This window comes from Delphinapterus leucas, chromosome 16, assembly GCF_059928025.1.
Source record: "Delphinapterus leucas isolate spDelLeu-1000000601 "Yukka" chromosome 16, BTC_Dleu_Yukka2, whole genome shotgun sequence".
NCBI lineage: Eukaryota > Metazoa > Chordata > Mammalia > Artiodactyla > Monodontidae > Delphinapterus > Delphinapterus leucas.
Genome location: NC_143144.1, coordinates 11,356,864 through 11,383,482, shown reverse-complemented (window position 1 = coordinate 11,383,482; position 26,619 = coordinate 11,356,864). Strand labels below are relative to the sequence as shown.

Here is a 26,619-nt window from a genome sequence, read left to right as displayed (position 1 = left end):
TTCTCAAAGAAAATACACTAGGTGGGGGAAAAAGCAGTCAAGTCTTCAGAAACACAGCTTCACTGCTCCGAGAAAGCATATAATGCTGGCAATTCAGAAAATCAGCAGATGTTTCCAAGGGAACAGAGAGAGAGACAGAAGAACAGAGACAAAGACAGAGAGAGCGTGTGTGTGTGTGTGTGTGTGTGTGTGTGTGTGTGTGTGTGTGTGTGTGTGTTTTCGGAGGTGATCTGGGACTGAGATTAATTTAGCTGGTCTTCATACTGTTTCCGGAAACAATCCCCAGCGGGGAAAAATTCCCAGCACCTTTCTTGATACATCTTCCAAACATAAGATTCCTGTAAAAGTAAAACAATGTGTTAAGAACATGTCTTTCCCTAGGATCTCTGTGTTACCACAAAATATAAGATAGAAAGAGACTCAAATTTGTTATTTTACATACATATATATATATGTCACATACGTATAATGGTGTATTACACATAGTTATAATCCCAAATTCATTTAGATAGTTCCTAATTATACCAGGTCTTATCTATTTCTACTAATAAATAATCTTCATCCTGACTGTAATATGATAAAACCTATTTGTGATATATGATAAAATGATAAAAACCTATTTGTGATATATGATTTTGATATGATAAAAACCTATTTGTGATATATGATTTTGAGGGTTCCTTAAAACTATTATTTTTGTTTAATTGTACCATTCAAAGTCAAACTATTAACAATGATAAAAACCTATTTGTGATATATGATTTTGAGGGTTCCTTAAAACTATTATTTTTGTTTAATTGTACCATTCAAAGTCAAACTATTAACAATGGCAGGTGAATATTTGTGGAGGGAGAATTTCAAATAGCTCGGGCAGAACCTTAAACATTTAATATGCAATTATTTATTTATTTTAATTTTTAAAATTGAAGTATAGTTGATTTACAGTGTTGTTAGTTTCAGGTGTACAGCTAAGTGATTCAGTTATACACATACATATATTTTTTTCTCAGATTATTTTCACTTATAGGTTATTACAAAATATTGAGAATAGTTCCCTGTGCTATACAGTAGGTATTTGTTGCTATCTATTTTATATATAGTAGTGTGTATATGTTAATCACAAACTCCTAATTTATCCCTTCCACTCCTTTCCTCTTTGGTAACCATAGATACGTTTTCTATGTCTGTGGCTCTATTTCTGTTTCGTATATAAATTTATTTGTATCATTTTATTTTTGGTTCCACATATAAGAGATATCATATGATTTTTGTTTTTGTCTGACTTAACTTAGTATCATAATCTCTAGGTCCATTCATGTTGCTGCAAAAAGCATTATTTCATAATTTTTTATGCCCAAGTAATATTCCATTGTGCGTGTGTGTGTGTGTGTGTGTGTATCACATCTTCTGTATCCACTCATTTGTCAGTGGATATTTAGGTTGTTTCAATGTCTTGGCTATTGTAAATAGTGCTGTAGTAAACATTGGGGTACATGTATCTTTTCAAATTAATGGTTTTCTCCAGATATATACCCAGGAGTGGAATTGCAGGATCATATGGTAGCTCTATTGTTAGTTTTTTAAGGAACCTCCATACTGTTCTCCATAGTGGCTGTACCCATTTACAATCCCACCAACAGTGTAGGAGGGTTCCTTTTTCTCCACACCCTCTCAGTATTTATTATTTGTAGACTTCTTGATGACAGCCATTCTGACTGGTGTGAGGTGATACCTCATTGTAGTTTTGATTTACAGTTCTCTCATAATTAGCAATGCTGAGCATCTTTTCATGTGCTTCTTGGCCATCTGTATGTCTTCTTTAGAGAAACGCCTATTTAGGTCTTCTGCCCATTTTTGATTGGGTTGGTGGTTTTTTTTTTATATTAAGGTGTAGGAGCTGTTTGTATATTTTGGATATATTTTGTATATCCTTTGTCAGTTGCATCATTTGCAAATATTTACTCCCAGTCCGTAGGTTTTCTTTCCATTTTGTTTATGGCTTCCTTTGCTATTCAAAAGATGTTAAGTTTAGTTAGGTCCCACTTGTTTATTTTGGTTTTTATTTCCATTACACTAGGAGACAGATCCAAAAAGATACTGCTGTGATTTATGTCAAAGAGTGTTCTATGTTTTCTTCTAGGAGTTACACAGTATCCAGGCTTACATTTAGGTCTTTAATCCATTTTGAGTTTATTTTTGTGTGTGGTGTTAGGGAGTGTTCTAATTTCATTCTTTTACATGTAGCTGTCCAGTTTTCCCAGCAGCACTTATTGAAGAGACTGTCTTTTCTCCATTGTATATTGTACCTCCTTTGTTGTAAACTAATTGACCAAAGGTGCGTTGGTTTATTTCTGGGATTTTTTTTTTAATTGTTATTGGAGTATATAATTGGTTTATAATGTTGTGTTAGTTTCTGCTGTACAGCAAAGTGAATTTATATATTTATATATAAAAATGAAATAATTACTATGAATATAATTATCATGTATATATATATATATATATATATATATATGTATATATATCTCCCCTCTTTTTTAGATTTCCTTCCCATTTAGGTCACCATGGAACATGGAGTAGAGTTCCCTGTGTTACACAGTAGATTCTCATTAGTTATATATTATATATGTAGTAGTGTATATGTGTCAATCCTAATCTCTCAGTTCATCCCACCCCCCCTTCCCCCTTGATATCCATAAGTTTGTTCCCTACATCTGTGTCTCTATTTCTGCTTTGCAAATAAGTTCATCTGTACCATTTTTCTAGATGCCATGTATAAGTGATATTCCATATTTTTTTCTTTCTCTGATTTACTTCTCTCTGTATGACAGTCTCTAGGTTTGTCCACATCTCTGCAAATGGCACTGTTTCGTTCCTTTTTATGGCTGAGTAATATTCCATTGTATATATGTTCCACATCTTTATCCATTCCTCTGCTGATGGACATTTAGGTTGCTTGTCCTGGCTATTGTAAATAGTGCTGCAATGAATATTGGGGTGCATGTATCTTTTTGAATTATGGTTTTCTCAGGGTATATGCCCAGTAGTGGGATTGCTGGGTCATATGGTAGTTCAATTTTTAGTTTTTTGATGGACCTCCATACCATTCTCCATAGTGGCTGTACCAATTAACATTCGCACCAACAGTGTAGGAGGGTCCCCTTTTCTCCACATCCTCTCCAGCATTTATTGTTTATAGAGTTTTTTGATGATGGCCATTCTGACTGTTGTGAGATGATACCTCACTGTAGTTTTGATTTGCATTTCTCTAATAATTAGTGATGTTGAGCATCTTTTCATGTGCCTCTAGGCCATCTGTATGTCTTCTTTGGAGAAATGTCTATTTAGGTCTTCCACCCATTTTTTGATTGGGTTGTTTGTTTTTTTGATATTGAGCTGCATGAGCTGTTTGTATATTTTGGAAATTAAGCCCTTGTCAGTTACAAATATTTTCTCCCATTCTGAGGGTTGTCTTTTCATTTTGTTTATGGTTTCCTTTGCTGTGAAAAAGCTTTTAAATTTAATTAGGTCCCATTTGTTTTTATTTTCATTACTCTAGGAGGTGTTATCTAAAAAGATCTTGCTGTGATTTATGTCAAAGAGTGTTCTGCCTCTGTTTTCCTCTAGGAATTGCATAGTATCCGGCCTTACAATTAGGTCTTTAATCTATTTTGAGTTTATTTTTGTGTATGGTGTTAGGGAGTGTTCTAATTTCATTCTTTTACATGTAGCTGTCCAGTTTTCCCAGCACCACTTGTTGAAGAGACTATCTTTTCTCCATTGCATATTCTTGCCTCCTTAATCATCGATTAGTTGACCATAGGTGTGTGGGTTTATCTCTGGGCTTTCTATGCTGTTCCATTGATCTATATTTCTGTTTTTGTGCCAGTACCATACTGTCTTGATTACTGTAGCTTTGTAGTGTAGACTGTCAGGGAGCCTGATTCCTCCAGTTCCATCTTTCTTTCTCAAGAGTGCTTTGACTATTTGGGGTCTTTTGTGTCTGCATACAAATTAAAAATAATTTTGTTCTAGTTCTTTGAAAATGCCATTGGTAATTTGATAGGGATTACACTGAATCTCTAGATTGCCTTGGGTAGTTTATTCATTTTTCAAAAAATTTATTTTATTTTATTTATTTTTGGCTGCGCTGGGTCTTCATTGATTCACACAGGCTTTCTCTAGTTGCGGTGAGCAGGGGCTGCTCTTCATTGTGGTGCATGGGCCCCTTATTGTGGTGGTCTCTCCTGTTGCAGAGCACAGGCTCTAGGCGCACTGGCTTAAGTAGTTGTGGCTCGCAGGCTCCAGAGCACAGGCTCGGTAGTTGTGGTGCACGGGCCTAGTTGCATTGCGGTATGTGGGATCTTCCTGGACCAGGGCTCAAACCCATGTCCCCTGTGCTGGCAGGTGGACTCCTAACCATTGCACCACTAGGGACGCCTGATTTATTCATTCTGACAATATTGATTCTTCCAACCCAAGAACATGGTATATTTTTCCATCATGTTGTGTCATCTTGGTTTCTTTCATCAGCATCTTATAGTTTTCAAAGTACAGGTCTTTGCCTCCTTAGGTAGGTTTATTCCTAGGTATTTTATTCTTTTTGATGAGATGGTAAATGGGATTGTTTCCTTTGTTTGTTTTTGTCCTTATGAAATTTTATTTTTAACTTTTTATTAGAGTGTAGTTGATTTACAATATTGTGTTTCCTCAAGTGAATCAATTATACATATACATATATCCATTCTTTTTTAGATTCTTTTCCCATATAGGTCACTACAGAGTACTGAGTAGAGTTCCCTGTGCTATACAGTAAGTCCTTGTTGATTATCTATTTCACATATAGTAGTGTGTATGTGTCAATCCCAATCTCCCAATTTATCCCTCTCCCCTTCCCCCCGGTAACCATAAATTTGTTTTTTACATCTGTGGCTCTATTTCTGTTTTGTAAATAAGTTCATTTGACCCATTTTCTTAGATTCCACATATATATGTGATATCATATGATATTTGTCTTTTGCTGTCTTACCTCACTCAGTATGACAATCTCTAGGTCCATGCATGTTGCTGCAAACAGCATTATTCCATTCTTTTTTATGGCTGAGTAATATTCCACTGTATGTATATACCACATCTTCTTTACCCATTCCTTTGTCAATGGACATTTAGGTAATGGGATTGTTTCCTAATTTCTCTTTCTGATTATTTGTTAGTGTGTAGAAATGCAACAGATTTCTGTGTGTTAATTTTGTATCCTGCAACTTTACTGAATTCCTTGATGAACTCTAGTAGTTTTCTGGTAGCATCGTTAGGATTTTTTATGTGTAGTATATCACATCATTTACAAACAGTGACAGTTTTACTTTTTTTCCAATTTGAATTCATTTTATTGCTTTTTCTTCTCTGATTGCTGGGGCTAGGACTTCCAAAACAACATGGAGTAAAAGGGGTGACAGTGGACATCCTTGTCTTGTTCCTGATCTTAGAGTAAATGCTTTTAGGTTTTCACCATTGAGTGTGATGTTAGCTGTGGATGTGTCATATGTGGGCTTTATTATGTTGAGGTAGGTTCCCTCTATGCCTACTTTCTGCAGGGTTTTTGTCATAAGTGGATGGTGACTTTTATCAAAAGCTTTTTCTGCATCTATTGAGATGATCATATGGTCTCTATCCTGTAATTTGTTAATATGGTGTATTACACTGATTGATTTGGGAATATTGAAAAACCCTTGCATCCCTGGGATAAATCCCACTCAATCATGGTGTATGATCCTTTTAATGTATTGTTGGATTTGGTTTGCTAGTGTTTTGTTGAGGATTTTCGTATCTATGTTCATCAGTAACATTGGCCTGTAATTTTTTTTGTGGTATCTTTGTCTGGTTTTGGTATCAGGGTGATGGTGGCCTCATAGAATGGGTTTGAAACAGTTTCTTCCTCTGCAGTTTTTTGGATTAGTTTCAGTATAGGTGTTAACTCTTCTCTAAATGTTTGGTAGAATTGTGCTGTGAAGCCATCTGGTCCTGGACTTTTGTTTTTTGGGAGTTTTTAAATCACAGGTTCAATTCTAGTACTTGTTCCTATTTCTGTTTATTCCTTGTACCTTTCTAAGAAGTTGTCCATTTCTTCTAGGTTGTCCATTTATTAGCATATAGTTCTTGTATTAGTCTCTTATGGTCCCTTGTGTTCCTGTGGTTTCCTACGTAACATCTCCCTTTTCATTTCTAGTTTTATTGATTTGGGTGCCCTCCCTTTTTTTCTTGATGAATCTGGCTAAAGGTTTATTCAGTTTTGTTTATCTTTTCAAGGAACCAGCTTTTAGTTTCATTGATCTTTTCTATTGTTTCCTTCATCTCTATTTCATTTATTTCTGCTCTGTTCTTTATGATTGTTTTCCTTCTACTAACTTTGAGGTTTGTTTGTTCTTTCTCGAGTTGATTTAGGTGTAAGGTTGGGTTGTTTGAGATTTTTTTTTGGTTCTTGAGCCTATATGGATGTAACTATAAAGTTTACATGGCTATACACTTCTCTCTTAGAACTGTTTTTGCTGCATCCCATAGGTTTTGGAACCTCGTGTTTTCATTGTCATTTGTCTCTAGGTATTTTTTAATTTCCCCTTTGATTTCTTCAGTGATCCATCGGTTGGTGGTAGCATAGTTTCAATATCACTACTTGTGACTGATCTGTTCATATGTTCTGTTTCTTGCTGGTGCAATGTTGTACCTTTCTAAGAATTTGTCCATTTCTTCCTGGTTCTCCCTTTTATTGGCATGTAGTTGCTTGTACTAGTCTCTTATGATCCTTTGTATTTCTGTGGTGTCCATTCTGACTTCTCCTTTTTCATTTCTAATTTTATTGATTTGAGGTCTCTCCCTTTTTTTCTTGATGAATCTGGGTAAAGGTTTATCAATTTTATCTTCTCAGAGAACCAGCTTTTAGTTTCACTGATCTTTGCTATTGTTTCCTTTGTGTCTATTGCATTTATTTCTGCTCTGATTTTGATTTCTGTCCTACTAAATTTGGGTTTTGTTTGTTCTTCTTTCTCTGGTTGCATTAGGTGTAAGGTTAGGATGTTTGAGAGTTTTCTTGTTTCCTGAGGTTAGACTGTATTGCTATAAACTTCCTTCTTAGAACTGCTTTTGCTGCATCCCATAGTTTCTGGGTTGTCAAGTTTTCATTGCCATTTGTTTCTAGGTATTTTTTTTAAATTTCCTCTTTGATTTCTTCAGTGATCCATTGGTTGTTTAGTAACATATTGCTTAGCCTCCATGTGTTTGTGTGTGTTTTACAGTTTTATTCCTATAATTGATTTCTAATCTCATAGCATTGTGGTCACAAAGGATGCTTGATATGATTTCAGTTTTCTTACATTTACCGAGGCTTGCTTTTTAGCCCAGCATGAGATCTATCCTAGAGAATGTTACATGTGCACTTGTAAAGAATGTGTATTCTGCTGCTTTCGGATGGAATGCTCTATAAATATCAATGAAGTCCATCTGGTCAGATGTGTCATTTAAGGCCTGTGTTTCCTTATTGATTTTCTGTCTGGATGATCTGTCCATTGATGTAAGTGGGGTGTTAAAATCACCCATTAATATTGTGCTACTGTCAATTACTCCTTTTATGTCTGTTAACATTTCCTTCTACATTGAGGTGCTCCTATGTTGGGTGCATATATATTTACAATGGTTGTATCTTCTTCTTGGATTATTCCCTTGATTACTATTTTGTGTCACGCTTTGTCTCTCATAGCAGTCTTTATTTTAAACTCTATTTTGTCTAATCTGAGTATTGCTACTCTTGATTTCCATTTACATGGAATACCTTTTTCCATCCCCTCACTTTCAGTCTGTATGTGTCCCTAGATCTGAAGTGGGTCTCTTGTACACAGAATTTATACGGGTCCTGTTTTTGTGTCCATTCACCCAGTCTGTGTCCTTTGGTTGGAGCATTTAATCCATTTACATTTATGGAAATTATCAATAAGTATATTTTTATTGCCATTTTGTTAATTGTTTTGGATTTGCTTTTGTTGGTCTTTTCTTCCTTTCCTCTTTTGTTCTCCTGTCTTGTGATTTGATGACCATCTTTAGTGTTGTGTTTGAATTCCTTTTTTGTGTTTGAATTCCTTTTTTTATGTGTGTATATCAATTATAGATTTTTGATTTGTAGTTACCATGAGGTTTTGATATAGCAGTCTATATATATACTTGATTGTTTTAAGTTGCTGATCTGCTAATTTCAAATGCATTTCAAATATCCTACATTTGTACTCTCCTCCTCTCACGATTACTGGTTTAGTTATCCTATTTGTGTATGAAGGATTTCCTACCTTTACTGTATGTTTGCCTTACAGGTGAGCGTTCCCATTTTATAATTTTTTTTCTAGTTGTTGCCTTTTCCTTTCTGCCTAGAGAAGTTCCTTTAGCACTTGCTCTAAAGCTGATTTGATGGTGCTGAATTCTCTTAACTTTTGCTTGTCTGTAAAGCTTTTGATTTCTCCATCAAATCTGCATGAGAGCCTTGCTGTGTAGAGCATTCATGGTTGTAGGTTCTTCCCTTTCATCACTTTAAATATATTATGCCACTCCCTTCTGGCCTGCAGAGTTTCTGCTGAGAAATCAACTGATAGTATTATGGGGAATCCTTTGTATGTTATCTGTTGCTTTCCTATTGTGGCTTTTAATATTTTTCTTTAATTTTTGTCAGTTTTATTATTGTGTGTCTTGGTGTGTTCCCCCTTGGGTTAATCCTGCCTGAGACTCTATATTTCTTGGACTTAGGTGACTGTTTCCTTTCCCATGGTAGGGAATTTTTCAGCTATTATCTCTTCAAATATCTTCTCAGGCCCTTTCTCTCTCTCTCTCCCTTCTGGGACCCCTATAATGTGAATGTTGGTGCCTTTGACATTGTCCCAGAGGCTGCTTAAACTGTCCTCATTTCTTTTCATTCTTTATTCAGTTTTGAAACAGTGATTTCCACCACTCTATCTTCCAGCTCACTTATCCATTCTTCTGCCTCATGTATTCTGCTATCAACTCCTTCTACTGTATTTTTCATTTCACTTATTGTACAGTTGTTTGGTTGTTATTTATATTTTCTAACTAACTCTTTGTTAAAAATCTCCTGTTCCTTCTCACTCTGTGCAACCATTCTTTTCCTGAGTTCTTGCACCTTTATGATCATTGCTCTCAACTCTTTCTCAGGTAGGTTGCCTATCTCCATGTCCCTTAGTTGTTCTTCTGGGGTTTTATCTTGTTCCTTCGTCTGGAACATATTCCTCTGCCATCTCATTTGTCTGAATTTCTATTTGTATTTTTATGTATGTGGAAGGTCAGTTATGTTTCTTGACCTTGGAGAAGTGGCCCTCTGTAGGGGATGTCCTATGTGTCCCAGCAGTACACTCCCCGCTCATCACCCTCTCATCGGGGTAGTTTCTGACCTGTGTTTGCAGACTCAGTTCCACAGTGTGGAGGCGATTGTAGTTTTCTTCCTTCTGGCGTCTGCCCCCTGGTGGGTGAGGCTTGTGCAGGCTTCCTGGTGGGAGGAACTGGTGCCTCCCCACTGGTGGATGGAGCTGGGTCTTGGCCCTCTGGTGGGCTGGCCATGTAAGGGGCGTGTCTAGAGGTGGCTGTGGACTCAGGAAGCCTTTAGGCAGCCTGTCTGCTGATGGGTGGGTCTACGTTCCCACCCTGTTGGTGGTTTGGGTGTTGGGTGGAGCCAGGTCTTGGTGCCAAAATGGCGGCCTCTGGGAGAGCTCAGGCCAGTGAATCCACCGGTGTCCTTGTCCCCATAGTGAGCCACACCTGCTTCCCCAGGAGATCCTCCAAGACCAGCAGGTAAGTCTGGCCCAGGCTCCTATGAAGTCACTGCTCTTGCCCTGGGTCCTGGGGCACAAAGACCTTGTGTGTGCCCTCCGAGAGTGGCATCTGTGTTTCGCACAGTTCTTTGGAGCTCCTGCACTCAAGCCCTGCTGGCTTCAAAGTCAAGTGCTCTGGGGTGGGGGTGGGTCCTCCTCCTGATGCCAGACCCCAAGGCTGGGGAGCGTGATATGGGGCTCAGAAGTCTCACTCCTGTGGGAGAAGTTCTGCAATATAATTATTCTCCAGTGTGTGGGTCACCCATCTGGGGTGGGTATAGGATTTAATTATATTGCAAGTGCACCCCTTATACTGTCTCGTTGTGGTTTCTTCTTTGTCTTTGGATGTAGAATATCTTTTTGGGTAGGTTCTAGTCTTTTTTTTAACCAATGGTTGTTTAGCATTCAGTTGTGATTTTGGTGTGCTCCTGAGAGGAGGTGAGCTCAGGGTCCTTCTACTCTGCCATCTTGTCCCAGGATATGCAATTACTTTTAAATGACTGTAATACTATTGAATGAAGCTCGTTTGAAATCATCTGCTATCTGATTAAGCAATCAAGTATATTATAATTATCAAAACCCAAACTCAGCATTTTCAGCTAATAAATGTGCAATTCTAATTTTACTTTTTCTACTACAGCAATCTTTGCATACACATCCAGATAACAGGAATGTTATACTAAGATACCATGACTAATATCTGAAAGTAGTTCCAATATTAATGGTTAATGTACACATTCCAAAATGCAGGGATTCTTTTATCATTTCTTTCAGATGATGTATGGTCACTGTTTACCTACCTGTCCTGTGTGCTCTGTTTCATCTTTGTTTATGAGATACATCAGAAAAAACCTACAGATACAGAGAGAGTAATCAGAAATGGATTGTATGGAAATATCAGCATAAACAGATACTTCTGATTCTGCTATAGACTAATAACTCTTCATGGCAGAGAAAATAACTGGGTCAAACCTGCAGGGCCAAAAAAAAAAAAAAAAATGCCATGGGGACCAAAAGCTTAATCAATCAATCAGCTTTTAAAATATTTTTTTCAAAGGAGCTATAATGTGTTCACAGATCAAGTTATACCTCTTGGGAGCTGCTTTATACCAGGCTCAGTGCCAGACCCTGCCTGCAACTGTTTCCACATTCACTCATGGAGCAGGAATTGAAATCCTCATTTGGATAAACCAGTAATTGAAAAGGTTCAGTAACTTGTCTAATATTGCACACCTGTGAATTCCAAAACCCACTTTTTTTTAATTGCTACAATGCTACTCTATATCTTTTTTTTTCTATATCTTTTCTGTTTGTTAGATATTAAAATCAGGTTAGAAACAGATTAAGAAATAATATTGTACTGAAGTACAGTTTTGGCTAGTCTCAAGTAATAGCCAGATTTCTATGTATTAAAAAAAAAAATACAACATTTAACTGTTTCCAGTGGTGCCTAAAGAGGTCTGTGGTTCTTCAGAAAAGAAACATGAAGATTCGCATATCTCTAGGGAGCAGCTGGAGCATTCCTGTTCGAAATGGAAAACACGGCCCAAGCTCTCTGAGAGGCTTGGTACATATTCCGCTCATCCTGTCCACCTTTTCATTTCATGTTCTAGAAGGTATTGTTCACGTGAAGGGCTGCAACTTCATTTCCTAAGTAAGTCCAAAGAACCACTAGCTGTGGGTCTTTCCCTCCGAGAGGTATAAGAAGCCCGAAGCCAATGGTAACGAGGGTGCTCTCTGTCCTGTTTCTCCAGCTTCCTGAGGTGGGGGCTGCCTGGGTATCAGGCGAGGTAGGGGAGTCCGAGTGAGGCACACTCACAGATAATTGGCCAAGTTGTGTTCCTGTAAAGTGTGGGTTTCAAAGCCATGGGGCACGGTGTCGAAGTAATCATTGCCTATCCCACAGATGAAGCACTTGGTCTAGAAGACAAAGGCAGTATTCAAAGGTCAGAGTTCAGAAAGCAAAACAAAAGGAAAACACAGCTCACCACTCACTCAGGGGCAGCTACTTGGTTTATTCGGTCTACGTAAAAGATCATCCCAGAGGACTGTGCCAAGCACCTGAGTATCAATTTAACTGTTGCCACCACTACATCTTGCCGTGGGGTTTAAATGACATAGGAACCAACAGCAAGAAGTAACAGAGGCAGAAAGAAGAGAACAAGATGACGATGGCCGAAAAGCAAAGCAATGGCTTCTTCTTTTCTCCAGCCTAAGTGAACACGCCCAGGCTTGGTGACCACTCTTGTTCATTACACTGGCTCAAGTTATCCAGGTAGGACTGAATGTGTCCTCAGCTGAAACCACAAACTTGGTATCTATCCTAGCCAAGTCTGATGACCAAGCTGGTGGAGCGGGGGAGGCACAAATTCCTTCCATCTGGGGAGGACCAAACCAAATACCAAGCCGTGAGGTGTTGAATCAACGATTCAGAGAAGGTCCGCCACATGCCAGGCATCATGCTAGGCACACAACCAATATACATGTACTGGGATGACTGACAGTCCACTCTAGAAACAGGACCGCTGCTCTCTCCGCTTCACTCCCATCCCATCTAGGTCTGCCATCTGCAGGCCTGGTACCCAAAACCCAGGGAGAAGCAGGCCTTCCGTTTTATCATTAGCATCTCCTGTGTATCAACTCAAATGAATTCAATAATTATTGTCCTCATGTGGCTCCAGATGCCCATCTTCCCTGCAAATTAGAAGCTGTTTCATACCGTTAGAGGCATGTTTATGATGCCCTAGATGTGAAAGCCTAGAATCAAGATGATTAAGGTAATTTATAATTCTCCCTGCCTTACTGATCAACAGCTGCTGACAGCAGAAAGGCTCCATTCAGCAATCCAGTCTTGTACACCATTCAGTGTCTCTTAACTAAACAGGTTCCCACTTAACAGCTTTCCCCAGGAAACTGCCCTTCCTCTTTGTTACCGCTCTCGGTCACTCTGTGTGTAACTGAGCCACCAGGCTTCTTTCTAGAGGCTCATGCTGGACGGAACCTCAGCAACATCCCCGCTTGCTCCAAACGCTTCATCCTCTGCATCTGGCCAATCACCAGGTTCTTTTCATGCCAGAGTACTGCCTCCTGCATCCTCAGTGGCACTTCTCTAGCAAACGCCTCATCATCTCCTACCTAGAAGATGCTGACAGCTGCTCCCCTGTCCCTGGGTGTGCCCGTGTCGCGCTCACTCCCCGTATTGTAATCCATAGTTTTATCTTTTTAAAATGTAAAATCTGATCACCTCACTGCCCCGCTTAAAACCCTTTTCTTGCTTCCCAGCCTGTAAGTCACACTGTAAATCTCTCAAATGCATGATTAGGCTCTTAATTAGCTGGCCTTCTTCTCCAGCCCCTTTACTAGAAAGTAATGCTTCATCCTGAACCAGTTATGCTTCCAAGAAAAAAATCTGCATATCAAATTCCCTAAGATCAGAGTCTTGGTATATAGAACGTCAGGCGGTGACGTTTTCACAGAATCCAATGTGAATGGTACCCCTGGTGATGGGCATGGTGGGGCACGTCGGAGTGGGGAGGGGGCCTAAAACTGGCTTGCGCTCTCTCTTTCTCTCAAATCCACACCTCTGCAATCTTCAGGCCTCAGCTTGGGCATCCCTTCTTTTAAGTACGCCCCTGATCATACAAGAGGCAATTAGACACCAGCCCCAGAGACCCCGGCACGCAGGGTTTCCTCCTATAAAGGGTTCATCACACTGCTCATGATGTCCTGTTTACTTATTTGTCAGCGGATCCACCAAAAATGTCTCCCCCTCCTGGAGGGGCAGATGGCGCCACACTACTGTTTGTATGTACCTGGAGCCCACCACACAGCCTAGCAACAGTGCTCAACTACGTGTATTGCCTGAATCAAAAACAGGCCAATGAAGCCATGCATTGTTCATGTCCCTCCCCCTTCTCCCACAGTCGTCATTCTTTGATAAAAGACAGTGGGGACAGGCAGTGTCCACAACAACAAAAACGCAGAGTCGGAAACGGGGAGACTCACCTCCATGTCTTCTTTGACCTGTTCCTGTTGGTCTCTTAGTTCCCCAAAAGCATCGATAATTAAACCTAGTGTTCAGTAAAGATGGGATTTAATCTATCAACCAGAGAAGGATAATGAAATTCACAGCCCCTTGGCTAAGCCTCTCAAGGAAAGGGACCATGACACTGAGAGATGCTCAGAGCTTGGCAGAAGATGTGAGCGCACACCAGATACTCCTACGAGGGCAGCAGCGTTCTGTCTTTGCGGGGCAGACATACCTGCAGTTCCCAGGGCACATACATACTGCCTGAAAAGGGGTTTAAAAATGAAGTGACAGCAGGAAAAACCTTGGGTTACCTTGGCATCAAGAAATGGTATGTTACTACCTGCTTCACACCAAGAAGGAGCAATGGAGATTGATGGTCATAAAGTACAGAAAATGCCACTAATAAGATTGTCAAGTGCTAATTTGCAAATCAAACATGCCCATATTAACTGTGAGGAATTTTTCTCAAATCATTTTTTCGCAAGTTCGTCATCAATAAACTTTCCCTAGCATTATGAACTGCAGCAGTCAGCAACTAACGGCTTCCTGCTGCTTTGTTCCCTTTTCTCCTGTGACTGGCCGGGCTGTACGTTTTCTTCCAAGTGCTTTATATGACTTTGCCCTCTTGTAAACACATTATTGTTACACTCAATAAAGACATAAAGGAAGGGTTATGAATCCTTTAAACGTGTTCCTGTACTTTACTGATAAAAGGGTATCATTTTCTTGCCTGTGGAATTTAGAGGGTAATGTCCCATTTATAGACATTTAATTCAAGCTAGGATAAATGTGTAAGCAGAAGAAGACAACATGAGTGATTTTTCTGAGGGGAAAAAAAGTTACCTTGGAATAAAAGGAGAGGAAAAAACTACCCGCTCCAAGTTCCCTTGGAGTAAAAGGAAGATCGAATGGGTCAACGTGGCACGGTGGTTGCACGTGACGGCTCTGGGTCCAGACCCTGTGCCTTTGGATTCCAGCCCTGACACTTTTCAGCTGTACACTTCAGCCAAGTTTCTTAGACTTACTATGGCTCAGTTTCGTCAAATGTGAAGAACAGCATTCTGCTCCCAGGGCACACGGAACAGACATCATTTTTAAAGAAATCTTTTCAATAACCCATGGCTTAGAGCTTTATATAATTTCCATGTGATAGACCCAAAGAGGCTAGATGGCTCACCCACCACTAGTTGTAAAGGTCATCAGCGGCAGGGCAGGAAATCAGACCCAGGAAAGTGCTCTTTCCATTCTGTTATTTGAAAGGAGGCCAGAGAAACCTGTAGCCATCTCCCGGCCAGAGCAGGGTCCCTTGCTTCTTTGTTTTTCCCTCTACAGATTTCCAATGAAGAAACACTGAACAGAAGAGTTCTATTTGGCTTTTCTAAGAAACACCTGACATTCTTACCCCGTCTTTAATGTTAGCTTCAACAATATGTAGCTCAAATTCTAGATCTTCTTGAGGATGATGCTTACCTTGTATTATGGCCAAGAGAATGACAATTACAAAGAAGAAGAAGGTGATATCAAAGATGATTCGATAGATCTCATACTCATCGCCGGCTGGGTCTTCGATTTCATCACCGATACCCCCTCCGGCACGTACCCCAACATACATGTGGAACATATAGCACTGGAAAAGAGAGGAATGGCTTCACTTCCTGGAGGACCACTGCCCATTTTTATACTCAACACACCTAAGATTGTCTCTCTTGTTCCTAATCTTCACTGTGGAAATGATGAGCATCTTTGCCTTCTACATCACCTCTTTTTGTTTTAGTATTTGTAATTGTGATGCAAACACTTGGCTCTTACATTCTGCTGTCTTTTATAGTTATTTTTTTGTTTTTTGTTTTTTGGGTTTTTTTTTGCAGTACACGGGCCTCTCACTGTTGCGGCCTCTCTCGCTGTGGAGCACAGGCTCCGGACGCGCAGGCTCAGCGGCCATGGCTCACGGGCCCAGCCGCTCCGTGGCACGTGGGATCTTCCCGGACCAGGGCACGAACCCGTGTCCCCTGCATCAGCAGGCGGACTCTCAACCACTGCGCCACCAGGGAAGCCCTCTGCTGTCTTTTAAACAAAACTCTGTGCTGCATACTCTGCTTAGCGCCTGCGAAATGAAAAATACCTCACTAGCATCAGGCATAAGGTTATCCCATTAGGATCACAGTAAGGGCCACAAAACTATATTTAATTGCACTGTTCAGTTTTTTTGTGAGCATAACAGACAAAGGAATGGGGAAGTAAAAGTCCGTTGTATAACTGGATGGAATGTTAGAAATTAAGTGAGGAAAAAAACAGACTTAACACTTACCATCCTCTCCTCTATCACATTGGAATATAATGCGAAAAATTTTTAACTTTAATGTCTAGAATAAAGAAAAATGAGAGAGGCAGGGAAGAACTAGCAGCTCATTGTTTAAACTTTAAAGCCACCGACAACATGTACAGCTGCAAGTGTCCATTGCCAAAAAAGAGGGGTGCAGTAAAGCGCTTTGGGGTAGGGTTTCTCAGCCTCAAAATCATTAACATTTTAGGCCAGATAATTCTTTGTTGTGAGGTCTGTCTTATGCACTGTAGCATATGTTAGAAGGATCTCTGGCCTCTACTCACTAGATGCCAGTAGCGCCCCACCCCACAATCAAAAATGTGTGCAGACATTGCCAAGTGTCCTCTGGGGGGCAGCATCAGGACCACTGGATTAAGCATCTAGGGTTTTATCTTTATTTAGGATAAGTCCACACTCTCCATCCCAGGCCCTCTGACTTAGCCCTACTTCCCCTCTCTAAGTTCCCCTCTCCCAAGCACCGCCCTCTGCTCTACCCATGCCTCCTCCAAATACAGTATTCCTGATCCTAGATCTTTGCCTGCATATTCTCATCTTGCAATATTCTTTCCCATCTGTATCCCATTAGAACCTACTCATCCTTCAGAACCTCAATGAATAATCTTTCTTCCATGAGGCCTCCTCAGACTGTTCGAGACACTCTCATTTACCCAACTGATGTCACCCATCAATGCAAAACAGAAAACTCACTGTCTGCCGTAACCCTAACGAACGGGGCAAAGACCTCAAAACAGCATCTTCACTCAGTGAGACACCGCACTCCTCTGGTTTTATCCTGCATTTCTGGTCATTCCTTCTCAGCCCCCCTTGGCTGGTTCTTCCTCATCTCCTTATCTCTTCATGAACTAATGCCCAGGATTGGGTTCTCTGACTTTTTGTTTCTTTTAGGACACTCCCTTGGGGAACGTTTCCAGTTTCATGCTTAAATATCATCTGTGCTAATTACTTCAAAAAATTTCTATTTACATCTTGGGTCTCTTTCCTGAATTCCAGACTTGTATCTCCAACTTATTTTTTCATTTGATGTTTTATGATCTATCTCACTCCACTAGAATTAGTCCCATTATAAGAAGAATTACTTGGGTTACTACTCTATCATCAGTGCCTAAATAATGTCCAGCACATGACAGGTACTCAAAAATCACTTGTGGGATGGGATGACTGAGGAGTGAAAAGTTATGACTGGTCAGCTGTTCTCATGGAGGACGGCTCAAATAGACCTCAGATTCTCAGGTCATTTTAAAGAACATAAAGCTCAGGCAAAGAATAGGCAGCAAGATGATACCAAAATGCTCATAGTTCAACAGCCAATTGCTGATAGGAAACTTCTTGTATTCTGCATCTAAGTCAGACGCCTGGAATTTAATGAACAGAATTAAATAAAGGTTGGGTCACTTAGGCAATGGCAGTGAAAGCAAAAATAAACGAATGGCATCTAATCAAACTTATAAGCTTTTGCGCAACAAAGGAAACCAGAAGCAAAACAAAAAGGAAACCATAAGCAAAACATGGACTGGCAGAAAATATCTGCAAATCACGTGACTGGTAAGGGCTTAATTTCCAAAATATACAAACAGCTCACACAATTCAATAAGAAAAAAACAAACCACCCAATCGAATAATGGGCAGAAGACCTAAACAGACATTTCTCCAAAGACAACATACAGCTGGCCAAAAGGCACACGAAAAGATGCTCATTATCACTAATTATTAGAGAAATGCATATCAAGACTACAGTGGGGTACCGCCTCACACTGGTCAGAATAGCCATCATTAAAAAAATCTTATCAATACAAATAACAAATGCTGGAGAAGGTGTGGAGAAAAGGGAACCCTCCTACACTGTTGGTGGGAATGTAAATTTGTACAGCCATTATGGAGAACAGTATGGAGGTTCCTTAAAAAACTAAAAATAGAGTTGCCATATGATCCAGCAATTCCACTCCTGAGCATATACCCAGACAAAACTGTAATTTGTACAGATACATGCATCCCCATGTTCACTGCAGCACTATTTACAATAGCCAAGACATGGAAATAACCTAAAAGTCCATTGACGGATGGATAAAGAAGATGTGGTACACACACACACACACACACACACACACACACACACACAATGGAATATTACTCAGCCATAAAAAGAATGAAATAATGCAATTTGCAGCAATATGGATGCAACTAGAGATTGTCATACTAAGCTAGTCAGAAAGACAAATACCATATTATGTCATTTATATGTGGAATCTAAAATATGACACAAATGAACATATCTACAAAACAGAAACAGACTCACAGACATAGAGAACAGACTTGTGGTTGCCAAGACTGGGGGAGTTGGAGGAGGGATGGATTGGGAGTTTGGGATTAGCAGATGCAAACTATTATATATAGGATGGATAAACAACAAGGTCCTACTGTACAGCACAGGGAACTATATTCAATATCCTGTGATAAACCGTAATGGAAAAAAATACAAAAAGAATATATACATATGTATAACTGAATCACTTTGCTGTACAGCAAAAATTAATGCAACATTGTGAATCAACTGTACTTCAATAAAATTAAAAAAAAAAAGATTGGGTCACTCAGAAAAGAGGTTGGTCAGTCTGGGATGCAATAAGCAAAGAGCATCACCCCAGAACTGTTCTGCAGCCCAGGGAAGGGGTCTCTCTTACAGAGAGGCCAGGATAGTCCTATTTTACAGACAGCCTGATGAGACCAATGGTGCCTAAACTTAATCCTGCATCCACATCTCCTGAAGGCTTAAACATTCTGGATTCCTGGTACCACGTACTGAATCAATCTTTAGAAATTAAAATTTGAAGACATTTAAGAAAAGCCCTCAGGACATGGCATTAATTTCTTAGAACTGTTTGTCTAAAACAGTGCTTGAAACTGTAAATGGTGGATCTGTGGGTAGAGAAAGTTTTATTTTCCCTGTATATTCTTGCATACTGTTGCAATTAGTCTTTACCACATGCATTTCTTATTTTTATTAAGAAAAATTGGGGGTTATATGTTTTTCTCCAAATCTGTCCACACATGTGATTAACTGTGGCTACAGGAAATAGAATTATTATTGCAGCTGCCTACTCTTTACTTAGTGAACTAACACAGGCCATCCTTTCCTGGCTTTCCCATTCTTAGCTTTGTTTGTAAAACTCCCCCTGCCCCCTTTGGCTGGCGACTTAATTTGGACAATCTACCTGGCTGTGGTCTGGCATTTCTCCATGTCAAATTCTGGCCCTTTGACTCCCCACACTAATAGCCATAGTGGGCCAACAGTGGATCACTGCAGTTCCCTGTTCAGGTCCTGGAATGCCCTAGCTCTCCAAGCCCACTTATTTGACATATATGTGACTAAGATGGTCTAGCTAATTCCTCCTGCTAATTCCTGCTGACCAAGACTTTTGGATTATAATTTGGCTCCCCACGTAGAGTTTTTCTATAGAGAAGAGACTATCAACTTGTTGCTTGAACTTTTAATGAGTGGAATGTTGGTATTCTGACTGATACATCTGACTCTTAGGAGTCTGGTTAATGTGAGTCTGTCCTCAAGCAAATGATTCACTTTTACTTTCTAGACTATAAAGCTGAAAACAAGACCATGGAATGAGGCTAAATTACCAAAGTAAATGTCTCCTTTTTAGATCTCTCGTCAGCCACTTGGCCTCTCTTGGCAATATGTGCATCTCACTGCTCGCCTTCATTCTATGATAGCACTAAGAATTTTGAGGAGGGGATTCCGCCATATTTCATTAAAATGAAACACGGTCATGCTGTGAAAAGAGAGGTAGAGTTTTGTGGATGTGCTTAGTTAGGCTTAATAAGATACCAAAGTGAAAAAGAATAAAATGCACAGTTCGCCAGTGGGATTCTGATGTTGATTTTCCCAACCTTCTCCTTCATTATCAGAAGTTCTCACCAGAGATAGCAGGGCCATGGCTGCTGTGGTGGAGTAGGAGGAAATGGGGTGACCAGCCACTCACAGGAGGCGGCAGCCTGTCAGATTACCATTCTGCGCCTGAAAAGGGAAGTCCTTTCATCTACCTTCCTTTTCAGAGAATCAGACTCAACCTGATCATAAGAGCTGGAGGAGCGATGCTGGGCAGCAAAAAGTGACACCGCTTTCTTCAGAGAACCTGAGTAATGAGGGAGGAAGGTGCCTGGTGCTACAGAAATGGGGACAGGGCACTTGCTAATTCTCAAGATTTAACGTTCTGTGACTTTCCCCCCATCCACCTCCTAAACATACATTCTGGGGTTAATCATTGTTTATGCTGCCTTTAGGGGACACTGAAGAGTAACAGTTTCTAGGGACTGGTGAAGATCCTTATAAGATCTTTACCTTGGCCAAAAACAAAAAAGGCAGGTGTGGGGAGAGAAACAGACACAGGGAGAGAAAAAGAGATAGAGGTTGAACTAGAGAGAAACAGATTATTCGTTGAGAAGATGGGGTAAAATAAGTACTTTAGAACAACTACTTAAGCAGGTTACTTCCCTAGGAGCATACTTTTTAGCTCAACCACCTGGAAAGCTTTTTCCCAAATACACAGGTCTTGATACCTTTCCTACAGTTTCTGACTCAAGGGATCTGGGGTTGGTCTTGAAGATCTGTGGATTTACAGAGAGTTTTCCTGGTGATTCCTCTGGGCATTTGAGGCTGAAAACCACTCCTTTTGAGATGAATGCTCTTATATATGCCACGTCAGTCTCCCTGGCTCTCTAGCTGCAATCAGCTTTTTGCCCTGGACTTGAAAACTTTAGATTACTTTTCAATTTCTTCTCCTACATTCTTGGTGAAGAGGTTCAAATTCTATCAGGTTACGGCTGGATTAATTAGATTCTCTGGCTCAAAACACCATGATTCCAAATAAATAAGTAAGTAAAGAAAGAAGAAAAGAAATTTAAGTATGAATCATCACTGACTCTGCAAAACTGCAGCTACAGTGCCACCTGCTGTAAGTTATGAAACACTGGCGGTGAATTACGTCCCCCAGAAAACCTACAATGTTCTCTGAGACCTAAAGAAACAACCTGAAACAACAAATGCGATGGGAACTCAGGATGACAGCAATAAAATACGACGTGAGTGAGGAAAACCTATCTCAGATGAGAATACTAGACTTTACTCTTTGAAAAAGAAATGCTAAGGAGACTGGCATAAAGAAAGGATTCTCAGGCTTCCCTGGTGGCGCAGTGGTTGAGAGTCCGCCTGCCAATGCAGGGGACACGGGTTCGTGCCCCAGTCTGGGAAGATCCCACATGCCACGGAGCAGCTGGGCCTGTGAGCCATGGCTGCTGAGCCTGCGCATCCGGAGCCTGTGCTCCGTAACGGGAGAGGCCACAACAGTGAGAGGCCCGGGTACCACAAGAAAAAAAAAGAAAGGATTCTCTTTGGAGAATTAAAACAATGAAATCTGACCACCTGCTACTCCATAATTCTGTCTTGCTATCTGTTTGGTTTTACTAAGCCTCCACTTTTAATGAGCATTACTGTCAGTGATTACTTACATTTTAAGTGGCTATGGCTTTTTCAAAACCTCCCTGCACAAGCATTAGTAAGAGGCAAATTAAAAGGGGTTTTTACATCTAAAATTGAAAGGTTAACCTAGGTAATGTGGCCTCTGACACAATAGTTGTTAAGAACAATCACCTGGAAATGGACTGTGCAAAGTACACAGACTCCTGTCTGGTTCGACTGATTGACAGCAGTACATAATTGTGAAAGAGGTAGGAGCCGAGGTGTAGTCTGCATCCTGGAACTGAGTTTTCTGTTTCAAGAAAGGAACACCTAAGATGCAAACTTATGATGCCTCCAACCTCACCTCAGCCAAAGGCAAGATCTGTTCATTGTTATTTTTGTAGAGACAGAAATACCTACAACAGAGCTGGTCAGAGGCAGTCTCACCCATATAGACAGAAATTCCTGAAACTGAACAAAATCCTGGCTGTAGCTCAGTCCCAAGCCCACAGATGAAAACATCAAGAAGCCAATTTCCTCATCCTAAAGTGAGGTAAGCTTCTCTACCTTCTTTATACATTTCCCTGTCATTGGGTAAAATCAACCAGGTAAAGGCAGTGGTCTTCCTAACCCACCTCGTGTTCAAATAATGCATGGATTCTTCTCCTAATAAATCCACTGACAAAATTAACAAGAGCAGTGGAAACATCCTGAGAGCAAGATGCAACATGTAGTCATATAAGAACACTATTAGGGCAAATTGAACAGGGTCAGATACGACTCATGATGTGAGAGTGAGAGACCAGGATATTTTGGGGGTCATACTGTGGTAGGAGAGGCGAATCCAAGTCACACGTTGTTCCCAGCGTGTAACCCAGGCCACTGCATATCCCCATCTGAAACCCTCCCTACTCTCCACCAATCTTGAGCAGTTCACTGAGCATCACACCCTCTGGGAATGAACAGGACAACTTTCTGACCTGAGGCTGGTGAATTTTGAGATTTAGACCCATTGGGGTGATTCTCCTGGAATATAAATGAATCTCCCCGGAGTCAGTGTAGGCACAAGTGCCTACCATTAGCCCTTAATGACCCTCCTTTGCGCCTTGTTGCCTCCTCCAACCCTCTGCTCCCCTCTCTGCATCTGGCCAGCCACTCCCCCAAGTCTTCAGGGGTCATGGGACAGAGAGACAAGGTGGTATTAAAGGCAGCACACAGAAGAGGAGATGAAGGATCTCTAAAGTACCTTCCTCACTGGGCCTAGAATGGTAGGGTATGGATGTGGGGAAGCAGCGAGGGGGTGGCAAAGTGTCCCCTGTTAGTGACTCTGGTGGAGGTTACTACTAGTGACCGGTCAGTCTCCCGGCGCACAAGTTTTCTCTCTCCTTGACTTGTGGTCCTACTTCCTGTATGAACTCTTGTTAAAAGTTTCTTATGTATTCTTCCAGAAAAATAGTATGTGTATTCTAGCATATCTATTATATACATTCTAGCATATGTGTGTGTATCATCTTGTACAGTTAGGATCCTTTTGATCTTTTCTTTTTCCCACTTAAGTATAATTTGTATGTCTTTCCATATCAGCATATACAGATTTCACTACTATTTTAAAAAGCTACATATTTTCCATTATATGGATTTACCATAATTTATTTAATCAAGACTCTATAGAGGATAATTTATATTATTTTCAATTTGTTATAGCAGCTAATGTCCTTGAATATAGCGAGGCGTATTTGTGAATAAACAGGTCAGTTACTAGCAATGGAACTGACAAGTCAAAGGGTAAGTACACTTAAAAATTCAATAGATATTATAAAATTTCTCTCAAATTGTTGTATTTTAAATTCCCAACAGTGTTCATGAAGGTGCCAGCTTTTCAATCAATTCAGTAACTCTGGGTATTAACAAACTTTAATATTTTGCAAACCTGATGGGTAAAGGTGGCAACTGATTGCTTTGGTTTGCACTTTTTAAAGTATCAATATGATAGAGACTGAGCATCTTTCCATATTTATAAGCTGATTCAACTTATTTTATAGTGAATTGTCTAGTCATATAATTTGCTTATTTTTCTATTGGCTTGTTATTTCTTCTCTCAGTTGTGACAAAGACTTTGTAAATTAAAGAAACTGGCCCTTTGTTATAGTGTTCAGTATATTTTTGCTAGCTTGTCATCTGCATTTAAGATTTTCCTTATAGTTATTCCTTTTTAAAGTAATTTTTTATGCTTACATGGATCCTAGGTTTTATGTCATATTCAGAAAGACCTTTCCCCATTAAAAAATTGTTATGGGGCTTCCCTGGTGGTGCAGTGGTTAAGAATCTGCCTGCCAATGGAGGGGACACGGGTTCGAGCCCTGGTCCGGGAAGATCCCACATGCCGCAGAGCAACTAAGCCCATGTGCCACAACTACTTAGCCTGTGCTCTAGAGCCCACGCGCCACAACTATTGAAGCCCGCGCTCCTAGAGCCCATGCTCTGCAACGAGAGGCCACCGCAATGAGATGCCCACGCACCGCAACGAAGAGCAGCCCCTGCTCACTGCAACTAAAGAAAGCCCGCGCGCAGCAACAAAGACCTGACGCAGCAAGCAAGCAATAAATAAATAAAAATTGTTATTATTTCACAAGTCAAATCCTAACTTTCATTTTTCATTGAAAGGTTTATTTCATTTGGAATTTATTTTGATGTAAAGAACTTGGTTGGCATCCACTTTTAGCAGTTTCCTCCTAACAGCATGTTCATGGTACCAATACCATTTATTGAATTATTTTTCATTTCATAATTTCTAAGGCCACTTTTATCATACTTTTAATTTCCATGTGTATCTGAATCTCTTTCTAGACTGTATTCCATTGATCTGTCATTCTCTAGTACAAAAACTGTCTTAATTACTAGTCTTTGTAATATTAGTAGGTCTTTGTCACTACTCCTTTGAGATGTTTATTTTTTCTAGAGCAATTTTAGCATCATTATGTCCATGTCTTTTTACACCAGCCCCAACTGTATAGGTATCTCAATTTGGAGCTCACTGAAGGATTCATCTCTTTCCAGCTAGAGGTTAAGTATTTTGTCTAATTTTCCCCTTCACAGTCTAGCATCTCATATATGGTAATTTCTGATTTGTCATATTAGAGATGCAGGTTATAGAAGAGTGATAAAGCAATATGAAATCTTTAACATCTGTTGATTTTAAAACCAAGACTAAAAGGGTAATTTAACCCAGGATACTCAATATAAAAGAGATATTTTTGGACTTCAGTAATTTCAGTTCAAGTCACTAAGGTGAACAAATACCTAAACCTTCTACAAGGAAATAATTTTGCCTGCTCTCCTAGAATATACAAACAACAGGCTAAAGTGTTTATGTTAATCCTTCCAGTTCTAAGGACTTTACTCAGAATTCTACTTATTATCAGGCTGATGCAGTAGATGTGCAAAATTGGCAGAAACAGTCCTTCACGTTCCACAGAAAATGAAAATCATCAATTCTTTAAAAAGCCACACAACTTTTTGCTGCGTACACTATTTTCTATTCTTCACTGTTAAAGAATGACTACACAATTCCTTGGGTTGAAGAAGCAGGAGAAGTTTTTTCATTCATAGGAGATCAAAGTGTATGAACTTACCGTTAGCATGTCATCACATTTCATGTCCGGTGTATCGCCATCTTCACTTTTATTGTAGAATTTTCGGAAAAAATTGAATGCCACGACAGTATATAGGTATACGACAACAGCTAATAAGCCAACGGTTAATACAAGCTGGAAAGCAATGTGACATTGAACATATATATTAGAAATATAAGTCAGTGGATTTACTGACTAAAAGCTAATGGAATCCACACCTCATACCTTTCTTATCCCCCCAGTGGGGAAATCTATTTTCATAGTTTCTATATTTTATCAAGTTGCCAGTTTATTTTATGTAAAACTTGACTACTTAATTGGCTAATAAATGCATACAATAACATGAATAAAACTCTGATTTAGTTTCATATCCAAATTGATATTAATAATATTAATAAGCAGCTTAATATGTTCATTTTTCTATCATCTAAATATTTGGTAGTAGATACTACATTAAATACATTCTCTCTTTTTATAAGTTCTATTCCCTTTAAATAATTTACATTCCTAACAAAAACTCTCTCATGTTTGTTATGATAGTAAGAGGGGTTGTAAATCACGTTTTCTTTCAATCATATCCTAAAACGAAATAGGAATTGTTTCTAATGTCTGGAAATGCACGACTGTTAATAATATGTATCATAAATATTAAAAAAAATAAAACTAAGAAGTCTGGCTTTGTTAACATAAACCAATGATCAAAGGGAAAGACACTTTAATAGCTAATAAATAACACTATTTTGAAGGCAAATTTTCTCAACGTATAAATAAAAGTCCCAGTTTGAAAGGTCTTTTTTCAGCACTATGTAATCTTTCTTTAATTCCAAACTATACATAATGTTATATATGCGTATATAGTATGTATATATATGCGTATATTTTATAGAATATATATGTGAATATACATAGAATTTGTATATGAATATGTATATTTTTAAAATATGACTTTCACCAAGGTGGTAAAAGTATATTTCTGGTTCTATCACAGAAGTTCTAAACACACTAAAATGCATTATTTTTTGTCTACTTCCTCTGATTACAACATACCCCTGGTGTTCTTAACTGTGGCAGCATATATTAAGTCTTTTAAAAATCACTTCATAATTATCTGGAAAAAACATGTTGTCTTAATAGAGGGCTTAATTCACTTCTATAAATTAATAAGTATAAGGCCACTGTAAATTTCTGTGTATTTTACCTATAAGGGCTATTTAAGCTCTCTATTATCTTTGCAAATGAAAATTTGATACCTCAAAAAGAGAAGGAGTAAAGTTTAGAAATAAAAGTTT

At 39.4% G+C, this 26,619-nt stretch overlaps 1 protein-coding gene across 2 annotated transcripts in view; it reads right to left on the bottom strand.

The window, feature by feature from the left end:
• Positions 1-216: 216 nt before the first annotated feature.
• The window catches only part of RYR2 (ryanodine receptor 2), a 432,618-nt gene continuing 406,215 nt past the window's right edge, over positions 217-26,619 (bottom strand). For both annotated transcript variants that reach the window (XM_089897470.1, XM_089897471.1), the window contains 6 exons: positions 25,331-25,465; positions 15,358-15,514; positions 13,863-13,927; positions 11,677-11,777; positions 10,658-10,709; positions 217-338 (listed from right to left, as the gene is read on the bottom strand). In XM_089897470.1, the coding sequence (XP_089753596.1) occupies positions 243-338; positions 10,658-10,709; positions 11,677-11,777; positions 13,863-13,927; positions 15,358-15,514; positions 25,331-25,465 (606 nt within the window). In that variant the 3' untranslated portion in view covers positions 217-242. The remainder of the gene's footprint in view (positions 339-10,657; positions 10,710-11,676; positions 11,778-13,862; positions 13,928-15,357; positions 15,515-25,330; positions 25,466-26,619) is intronic.